Source organism: Catharus ustulatus, chromosome 18, assembly GCF_009819885.2.
Source record: "Catharus ustulatus isolate bCatUst1 chromosome 18, bCatUst1.pri.v2, whole genome shotgun sequence".
Taxonomy (NCBI): domain Eukaryota; kingdom Metazoa; phylum Chordata; class Aves; order Passeriformes; family Turdidae; genus Catharus; species Catharus ustulatus.
Genome location: NC_046238.1, coordinates 11,957,881 through 11,968,795, shown reverse-complemented (window position 1 = coordinate 11,968,795; position 10,915 = coordinate 11,957,881). Strand labels below are relative to the sequence as shown.

Here is a 10,915-nt window from a genome sequence, read left to right as displayed (position 1 = left end):
CATCTTGTCCTCTTCTTTAGGAAAATAAATAAAAACTGCACTAGGCATTTAAGGCTTTTTCCATCATGCAGCACTGAACAATAGCATGAGGCCTGATGAAAATGAAACAGCAGTAGGAGTGTTCTAGGAGGGACACAGACAACAGGAGGAAGAGGAACAGGGCTCTGCAGGGACTGTTTGAACAATCAGATGTTAAAAACTGGCCACAGACAATGCTTAGAAACCCCTCCAGAAAGGTCCAGAGCTGCCACGTGTGTCTTTCCTTCCATCCTCAGCCCAAAGAAAAATCTTCCTTTCCCCTCTAGTTCCTCCAGGCTCATCAGCTCATGCCCATTGTGGCATCTTGTTCTGGCACACAGTGGGTCAATTCCACTGATACAGAGAGGCTTCTGAAAAACTCTGAGCCTCTCTAAAGAACGGGGTATTAACAGGGACACAAAATGCCAATATTCCAGTACTTCATTTCCTGCATCTGGGAAATTATTGAAGCAATTATAAATCTTCCAGCAGGCAAGAAGAGGCATTATGGCTGAACTACAATTCCAAAGGCCTGTTGTAGACTGGAGGGGGGAACCTCCCCTGCCCAAGCAGCTTTTCAGAGGGGTGAAGAAGGACTGTGCCCCACCAAAGGGAAGATGGTGGCACTGACTCCTCACACAGCAGGAACACACAGGGGTTTTAGCAGTGTGAGTAAGGGTGAGTGCTCCTAATTCAAGAGAGATAAACATTTACCAATGTTGTAATCAGTTTGTGATATCTGGGTCTCAGAATAATTAAACCAGTAAGAAGAGGCCCTGGCCAGTGTCAGGGGAGGACACAAATGGCTAAAAGCCACATGGTTAGAAATTAACTTCTGTGCTGTGATCCCAAACTCTTATAATCTCAGTGTGGAACCCATCTCTCTCATCTGGCAGACTTGACAGGGGCTCTCAGAGCAGGCAGGGTTTCAAGGGGAAATGGCTGGTTTCCTCTCAGACCTGGTGAGTATCCAAATTCTTGTGTTCTAGCCCAGGTCACTAACAGCAGCATGATCTTTAAGATTGCAGCAAAAGGAATAATTCTTTCTTGTAATAAAAATGGGCAACAGAGCTTGGGACAACACTGGTTGAGCAATGACTAACTAAATGGCATCTGCAGAAAATATATTAGAAATGCCAAACAGTGAGAGGTTTAAAAGACGACGTGGGAAACCAGGAAAGATGGGAATTTGGGGGAAAAGAGAGAGCATAGTATCAGTGAAAAACACAAAACACCAAAAACTCTCCCACTCTACTGCCCTGCACTCTCAAGGACAATTGAGTGTACTCATCACTTTGAAGTGTGACCTGACTAAATGCCTGAAAACATATGTGCTTGTGAGAAATGCTCTGAAATTCAGTGTATGAAACACAGCATTTCCAACAGGACTCATTCAGATAGGGCCTCTAAAAATGTCATTTCATACAGGGTTGATAAAAGTGAAATGTTAAACAAGTAAGTTTTGAGAGGACAGACTTGAGTCATCTCTGGAAAATGGTAAACACTGTCCCTGAGGAGGCAAAGGTGAAAGCAAAAAGGGATTCAAGAAAGCTGTAGCTTCTTTCTAGCACAAAGGTAAACATAAATGATTTCAACAAGGCTTTTATTTTATTTTGTTTTCTCTGGTTAGCAGAACTAAGGGAATTAGAGAATGTATCTTTTCAGATTGCTAATAACCAGGAGAGGAACATAGCAATGCACAGATTTGTATTTTAACAATTTAGCAAATTAATTCTGCTGGATTATTGTAAAATTCAAGACGGGATTTTGCACGTTAGAGGTTTCTTAGTCACAGAAATGTGAAGATATAAGGTGCTGTACATGATCTCATGGTCTGAAAGGTGTGCTGGTATCAGGGACTTAGGATGTGTTTCATTCTCTTTGGCAGGTTCAGTACCGGAGGCTGTGGCTAATGATTGTGGTGCTGGGAATTGGTGGAACCCACCTCTCTGGTTTTCAAATGTCTGTGATCAATTACACTTCTCCGGTAGGCACAGCTGGAGAACAGAAAATCCCATCTCTAACTGTTCCTCACTGTCTTAGGCCTTACACTTTGCAGATGCTTTACAAAAGCTCTCAGGTGTTGCTATGTCAGTTCATTCCTGGCTGTTTCCAATGCCATACTGTCACTGCCAAAGATGGCACGATTGCAAGGAACTGTGCTCTAAAGACAACTTCCCATAGAATTTTGTGGAAACAACATATTGACATAACTCCTGAAAGTTTATGCCATGGAGAAAAAAAAAGAAAACCAAAAGTAGCTAAAAGAGTCAGCCTTCAGCTCAGCCCTTTTCTCTTTATCTTCATTACTGGCCACAAGAACATTTGTACTTCACTATAATGCATATAAGATCCTAATTTTTTGGTGTAGAAGAGGTAGGATTCAACACACTAAAGAGTATAATTAATTTCTGAAAGATGTTTGAACACTATTAAGCTGTATGAGAGGAAATATCAATCCTTATTTGCAAACAAATGTCCTGTAGTCACACTTTTAGTCACGACTATCAATCCATTTTTTAAAAATTGCAAACATTGTGAAGAACATTATGATTAGTGCCTTGGTGGAACAAAGATCTCTTTTTTGTCCCAGTACATTCAGAAGTTTATCAATGAAACCTGGCTGGAGCGGTACGGTTCAGCGCTGCCTCAGGAGACCCTGATGCTGCTGTGGTCCTTCATCGTGTCAATGTACTGCATTGGTGGGATGGTAGGGTGTCTGTGCAGTGGGTACCTGACTGCAACTTTTGGAAAGTAAGTACATTTCCTAGTGTCTCACTGCCCAGGGCTGAAACAGGGGAAGCTATTAAATATTATTCAACTAATAGAAAGGATACCAGAATTTCAGTGCCCCCTGCTGCCAAAGAACTTATCCAGCAGGTGAAACTACACCGGGGTGATTGGAGAGACAAGAACATGCAGATATTTCTGACTCCCTTATCACAGTGTTTGTTGACATACAATTCCTGTATTTTTGCTGACATTTGACCCTTCAAGAGTTTCCTTCAGCCTCATGGTTTGCTCACACAGAGAGTAGAGGAATCTAGCTTCTCCCTTTCCACCCCTCTGCAAAGACATTGTGCCTTTTCATAACCAGATTTGATTGTCCTGTAAGCAAATGGTCATGGCTTCAGTCTGTAAATCCAGAGGAGAAGATTCAGAGAAGTGAAAGAAGAAAAAGCAAAGCATGGCTCATGGCCACATGTTGTTCACTGTTGCAGGAAGAAATGCCTGCTGTTCAATGACGTGGTGCTGATCGTAGCCGTGCTGCACACTGGCTTCAGCAGGAGAGCCAAGGCTTTTGAGATGATCCTGGTTGGGCGCTTCCTCGAGGGCATCGCTGCTGGTAGGAGTCCCCACTATCCCACGGTAATGTGACTTCCTTGGGGTAGATACAGAGATCCTCCTGCTGGGAGTACTCAGGAATGTGCTGTAACCCAGTGGAGCAAGGAACAATTGGGGGAAGGTAAGATGAGCTGTCCTTTGCCTTCAAGAGGCCTTGTGGAGACATCTGATGGATTAGCTAAACATCTCACTTACAGTAAAAGGTACCTTTTCAGCCCATTTTTGCAGAGAATATATGGAAAGGATTCAGAAGAGAGAGCTGAAAGGGAACTGAAAAGGGACCCTCTCTCTTTCCACAGCTTTAGCACTCTCCTGTCTTCTCCCTTTAGGAATTCACATGAATGCCCATGTTCAGTATGCTGGAGAGATCTCACCTAAGAAGCTGCGTGGATTTATAAATGTGACCTCCACAGTGTTTCTTGCACTAGGAAAAACTGTAGCAAGGATTCTTGGATTAAGGTGCTTGTGCTACTCCTTCTCAGCCTGTTGTATATTTATTTTTCTTCTATATAGAAGGGGTGTTCTCCCAGTCCTAGAAACAGACATACACCAAAGGTGGGGTTTTATTTGCTTAACTACAGCAGTCAGGAGGCATCCACCTATACAAGTCACTGAGGTTTCCATGTCTTTCCCTGGGGAAAGAAAGGCCTTCCTCTTGAGAAAGGATGACTCCATCTCTGGAGGTGCAGTCTCTCTGCTGAAGTTAATAAGAAAAGATTGCATGTAAATACTCTTAGTCAAATTATGAGATCTAAATGTTTTGCTAATTTCTTGATAACCTCATGCAGAGGTGCAGTGATGGTTAAGAGAGCTGTTGTGGGAATATTCTGACCTTCAGAAATTAAAAGTCTAAGCAAAATGTCAGTCTTGCAGAAGAAATAAAGTATTAGTCTATTTTGCTATTGCTAACCTAAACATCATCTATTTCAATTGAACTTTTCAATGACTGTATGTATTTTGTGTCCCTTTAGAAGATATCAATTTTGTTATAAACTGTAATTTTACTGGATTAAAAAGAGATTCTAACATGCTTTCATAGAGATCTTTTAGGAACTGAAGACATGTGGAATGTGCTATTGTCCTTCTCTGGGTTGGTGGCATTAATTCAACTGCTCTTTTTGCCATTCTTTCCTGAGTCCCCACCCTACCTCTTGATGCAAAAAGAAGACAAAGCTGGTTGCTTGAAAGGTAAAGTAAAACGTTAGATCCTTAGCTTGTTAAATCATCTCTTGGGAAAATGAAGCTAACAGCAGGAATTGGCTTTTCTATTAGCCAGCTACAGATTTCTTGATAATTACATGGTAAAAGTCCTCCAGACCAAGCAGAGTCATCAGAGACATTTAAGATCTGCCCCTAACTGCTACAGCATTTTCCAGGGAAGTTTCACCATGTTCTAGTAAGTGATGTTCTTTCCAGCCCTTTGCTCAGTAACTGATGAATCAAAGCATGGACTCAGCTGCAAGCGTCATTAAAAGGTGAAAACCATAGAATTATGAGTGGATCAAATGATGGAGCAGTATACTTCATTCTGTCTCTTCTGTAGCCATGAAGCAACTCTGGGGAGAAGGGAATTATCACACAGAATTTGATGACTTGATGAAGGAAAAGGCTATGACAAAAGGCACCAAAATCATGAATGTCCTAGAGGTGCTGAGAGAACGATCTGTGCACCCACAGCTGTGCACCATGCTCCTCCTTTTGCTGAGTCTGCAGCTCTGTGGCCTCAGTGCAGTTGAGTATTCCCTATTTCCATGCTTGGATCTGCTATTAAGTCTCCAAAGTGCCACAATGCCAACTTGTCCCTTTCCTCTGGGTCTACATTATTCCTCCTCACACAGAGCCCACTGCCTGACACCTGTGGTATCATCTCCAGTATTGTCCATAACTTTTAGGGAGCTTCTCAGGTGGGAATACAAGAGCTCCAGCTCAGCCTAAGTTGCTGCAAGGGCACAGTTGCCCTGGTGGTACAACCAATGAATCTGTAGAGCAAAGGGTTACAAGTGTCCTAACGCTTACAACAACCCAGTACCACTTCCTTTGGTTTCTGCAGTAGCAGATGGCCAGCTATTGTCATCCAGTTTCATTTCTTTTGAGAAAGGACATTTATCCATCCTTTCAGCTGTTTCCAGGTAGAGCTGGCTGAGCCCAGGTTGGCAGCCATTCCCCTTCATGTTGTCACTTGTCTTGGGGTCTCTCTCCATAAGCCCTGGTCCAGCCTGTGCTGGAGGTGGATCATTCCAGCTGCCAGCAGTGGAATTTCCTCTGCACTCTGCTTGGAGGAAAATGGTCCCCATTCCCTCAGGGACTCTGCAGATGAGCAGTTTCTGTTTAGCAACTGGAAAAGGGCAATGAATCAACTGTTTGCTGGACAATGTATGGTGTGCCAAGATGGAGATTTGCTTTTCTTTTCTTGTCCCTTTCCTTTTCCTTTTTACCAAAAGGACACCTTTTCCCCATGTCTTACAGACAATATGCTCCTTTCAATTGTTTTTTTATTTTCCCCCTTTATTTTTCCCCCCTTACAAATCAGTTTCCTTGATTACCATTAACCTTTTGATTTCTCACATCTGGAGCAGTTATGTTACCTCTACTATGGCCCAATAATGTATTGCAGGTTTTGCAGTGATGACAAATCTAGGTGTAAGTCATGCTGGATAATAGCATCTATTAATTGCTTTATTTTTCTTATTTCCCAGATCACCTTTTACACCTCAGAAATTTTTTTGACAGCCAACCTGCATGAGAGCATAATCCCATACGTATCTCTAGGAGTTTCAATCTCTGAACTCATCTCTATCGTGTTCTGTGTAAGTCAGAGCTTCCTGGGGTGTTAAGAATTAAAGCACTCTTCCTTGAAGCAAATGACTCTTCTCCTTTTGAACCAAAGAATCTTTCTGTGCTACTGCATAAATCAGTACAGTGTTTGTTACCATCCACTGCAAATTTTGTCCCAACTTTCATGTGTTTCATCCCATCTTCATTCATATCAATTTCTTGTAAGAAACCCTTATGAAATGTCATTCAAACAAAAATATGTGTACTCATTTCCATATATTTATTTATATCTATGCATTCAAATGGAGTTGCAACATGCTTCCATTGATTGCAGTGTTTAAGAGGTAGCAGCAATGCTGGGCAGTGATGATAATTTTTAGTATTAGAGAGTTTAGAAATAATTCAATAAAACAATGAAGTTGGTACCAATAAGATTTGTGTTCTCTAAAGTAAAAAGAACTCAAGCAGAATGCTTGGTTTGTTGGATGGCTCACAGTTGGATTTTTCCATCCTTCCAGCAATACACCATTTTTTCTGTTCCTCAGAGCTCCATAATCGATCGGTTTGGACGCCGAACGCTCCTGTGTGGTGGTTATTTGCTGATGGCACTGATCCTGGTGCTGCTTGAAACGAGCCTTCTGCTGAGTGTAAGCAAATGTCTCTCTGGGAGTGGCCCTGCATCAGAATTCTCTGTGCAGGACAGCAGAGTCAGCCTTAGCTTTCCTGTCCAAACCAGCAGGTCAGAATGGCTTCTAAGTACAAGCTCACGTCTGTAGACATGACACCACGAGCTGCTTCTGGTCTTCCACTGTGTTCAGTAAAGAAATATAAGCAGGTCTAGGAAGCATCTATCACACAGCTCAGCATCATGGCTTTTTCACAAATATTGCTGTTCCTGTGCTTGGATCAGATATGTTACAGCTATACAATTAATTTTCATTCTCTTCCCTCCCTTCGCCTGTGTCTAGGATCAGTTCCTCTGGCTGCGTTACTGCAGTGTTATTCTCATTTTTTTGTTCATCATTGCTTATGGAATAGGACCAGGTGAGTAATAAAACCAAAAAAAGGGCTTGGACTGCAGGGAAAAGCACAGGCCATGAATGTATAGAAGTAGAACTAGAATATGTGAGTATATCTTTGAAAATCAGAAGCTTAATTGAGACTGAGATTGAGGGAATCTCAATTTTTGATGAATTAATTACCCAAGAAACAATTTCTTTAACAAATTATTTTACATCATTCCACCCAGATGAATCAGGATCCTGTTTTCTCTCACTGGATTACAGGTTCAAACCAAATAAATTCTTGTTAATCATTTCATGAAGACTTGTTTTGCAGGATGCAAATGCTGTTCAGTGCACACAGGTTCAGATGGGTGATCTCTGCCAAAGGGCAGAGGCAGGCTTTTCTAAAATAGCAGAATTTTCTCAACTTAGCTGTAAAATCCTACTGTATGAAAGACTGGCACCTAACAGCAGTCTGTTAGCACTGCTCTGTCCTTGCTTGTCCTCTCTTAATGTTACACTTCATCACCTACATCAGTAACACCAGTCCCAGACTTACAGCTCTCTGGCAGAACCTCACTTAAAACAGGGTTTACTCTGCAAGTTCTCTGACTAAACGCAACCAGTCATTACTAAAGTCTCAAAATTCAAATGTCATCCTTTAGTATTGCAAGGGTTGTACCTGACACCTTGAAATGTCTTGAAAACACAACAGAATTCCCACACTAGCAGAGCTGAGGTATCTTCTATGGCAAATGGTCAGTTACAACGTTTCTAACACTTTTTAATATTTTTTTTCCTCAGCTGGAGTTGTTATAGCTGTCATGAACGAAATCTTCACCCTCTCAACAAGGGCCTCTGCTTTTGTCATTGGTGGAATTGTCATTTGGCTAGGCCTCACCTTCACTGGAATGATTTTCCCCTTTGCTGTGGTATGTAATTTGATTCAAATCTCCTCTTTGACTCTGTCAATTTAATCTGGATTTCTAGGTTGATCCTGACAGGGAGTAGGATGAAATGATTTGTAGATGATCAAAACTGTGAATCCCTTATTGCTATGGCATATGGAGGCCATTTTTATAAAACACTTCCCAATATTTCAGAAACCACCTGCTGCCCCAAGAACAGATTGAAAAGATAATAAGTATTGTTTCTGTAAAATGAGCCTATTCCTTATTTCACAGGAACAAACTAACAAGCTTCAAGAATCTATAGGGGCAAGTGTTGCCAAGGATATCACTCATTTTGTTCTATTTTTTTATCTCCAGATGCTTCTTGGTCCTTTCTGCTTCCTCATCTTTATTGTTGTCCTGCTCATTTCAGCGGCTCTTATCTACCTGTTCCTCCCAGAAACAAAAGGGAAGTCAACCTCTGAAATCACAGAAAATTTCAAAACCTGCCAGTTTAAGAGGAAGCGTCATCAGGCTGTGGAGATGTATGCTGCTGAAGAAAAGACATTTTGCACCAAGCTCTGATAAGCCACCATAAGTAATTTCCACTGTTCAGGCATAACATGTCAATTGTATTTCAAGTTTTTCTCCATTGCTATCATTTTAAAGCAGCAAGATTTGTGTCTCTGTTACTTTATAAGAAAGTTCTGCGCAGGATTAAGAGCAGGATGAAACCAGGATTAAACAAAGCCATAGTTCTTACAAACAATTTTCATGTCATTTCTTTATGCTGTCACACTGTAAAGGATTTAGTGTTGATTGTGAATGCTGCACATGAACGAATACCAGGCAGAACACAAGGAAATCTATTTCCTTGAGTAGACATCAAGTAACTGTGTATCCTGATTGTCTGTATGGCTGTCAGGGATCAGCCCTGATCCCCAGGCTTTTGGTACAGAAGAACTCTCACTTGCATCCTCTGGAGCAAACTGGCTGCACTCTCTATGCAGATCAGTTGTAGCAAAATCAGGAGGGAGTTCTTGTAATACATTCTGGTACCTTGTGGATGGCACAAGGGTTAACAAATACACACACAGCACTGAGAGCTGGAAGAAAAGAGCCCTGGAGAGAGACACAGAGTAATATTTTAGGAGAGTACAGAGAGAGCAGACAGCCTGAAAATTCAGCCCATTTTGTAAAAAAGTAACTACTCAAAAAGAGAGAAGTTGTGATGGCCAGTACCTGCTAGCTGTGTCCTGCTCTAGGACATGCTGCACTTTGCTGCTGCACACCAGCACTCAATCCTACCCCTCAGTGCTGTGCTCCACAGCAGCCCTGCACTGTTTGCACTGTGCTGCTCAAGGGCTGCCAGTGCTGCTGGCCCCTGCAGCATCCAACCACTCTCTGTGGGAGCTCAGACAGAGTGCTGTGGGCTTAGTTAGCACATGCAGTTTGATATCCAAGATTCCTTTTGGCAGGAGCAGAGCTTTGAAGATTATGAGGAGATTGGAACAAGACTGGTAACAGGAAGGAAGATAGAATTAAATAGAAATGTAAAGTTTGTCTGTGTGATGTTTAACCTAATGAATGTAGTAAAGAATTACTAGCCTTCCTGAAAATGGTATATAAGCATAGGTAGCTCACAGTAAATTTGGATTCTGATCACCAGTCAGTAGTGCCTGTTTCTCTCTCAACAGTCGATACTTCCCTCCCCAAACTCTTCTACCTTTGTATAGGATAATAAATTATTTTTCCTTTTACTGCCTTGGTTACAAGTGGTATTTCATACCTCCTCTTTAGCAGGACAATAAGTCCTTTCTTTCTGCAGCCTAACCATTCTTATTTATCATCATTGTGCTGAGGTCTGAATTGAGTTTGAGGTTGTTTAGGGAGTTTCCTATTAAAAATTTTCAAATAATATACTCACTGCTTCTAAAGGAATAACCACAGAAGAAGCTCTGATATTAAAGTGTCAGTGTGTGTTCCAGCAATTGAAATCTGATTTAGATTTTAGATTGACTCCCTTTGTCACTGCCTGTATCAACACAGGGAGCACTCATGATACTGAATGTTCCCATTCAGAGGGCCCTCTCCTGTTGAGGCACTGAAATATTTAATCCACCCATTTTAAGCCTTGTCCAATTGCTACAAAAAACATAAATCAACAGAAATCATACGAAGTAAACATTAACCTCAGCCTCAGAGTAGGATGGTTACTTAAGCTGAAGGTGCAGAAGAGGGCATGGGAGAAAACACTTCCTCAGCCTGCCAGAGCTCTGTCTGCCTGGGATCAGCCACACTTCTGATAACGATGGCCAAGCTCCTTCCAGAAGCGGTGAGTACTGCAGCTGGCAGCACCAGCTGGTAGCATTAACTTTCAGAAGAACTGAGAGGTTGCCTGTTGCAATTGCCATTCTTAAAGATAATGCATTACAGATTTACCAAACCTTTTTTCCAAAATAATAGGGTAGGCAGGGGATAATCCTTTAAAATTAGAGCTAACATTTAAAATCTAAAAATATCAAAAGACACAGACTTAACTTTCTGGGATAAATCATTGTGGAAACTTTGAAGGAAGTTCCAGCTGGTTAGAAAAACTAATTTTTAAAAATAAGAAATTTAATTCCTGCGCTCTTAGATGGTGAGGTATTTCAGTACCATCTTTACCTGCTCACTTCCATGTCCAAGTGTGACACTATCACACCACTCTCCTAGCTGGTAGTGTGATAATGTTATACAGTGGTAGTTTTGAAATGAAAGATTTTATGGTTTAGCTAATGTGAAGAAGACCAACAAAACTGAAATTCCAGAACTTTTATCTGGCCGATCTTTTTCTGCATTTATGCTTTGCATGTTCTGCTGAGATGGTTTAAGCACCACCAA

At 41.5% G+C, this 10,915-nt stretch overlaps 1 protein-coding gene across 1 annotated transcript; it reads left to right on the top strand.

Moving 5' to 3' along the window:
* Positions 1-956: 956 nt before the first annotated feature.
* Positions 957-8,709, top strand: LOC117004776 (solute carrier family 2, facilitated glucose transporter member 11-like). The gene is made up of 12 exons (XM_033075853.1): positions 957-980; positions 1,907-2,005; positions 2,612-2,772; positions 3,240-3,364; positions 3,693-3,822; positions 4,403-4,551; positions 4,907-5,094; positions 6,060-6,170; positions 6,684-6,785; positions 7,107-7,182; positions 7,947-8,074; positions 8,411-8,709. The coding sequence occupies exons 1-12, from the start codon at positions 957-959 to the stop codon at positions 8,615-8,617; spliced, it is 1,500 nt and encodes a 499-aa protein (XP_032931744.1). The 3' UTR covers positions 8,618-8,709.
* The last annotated feature ends 2,206 nt before the right edge of the window (positions 8,710-10,915 follow it).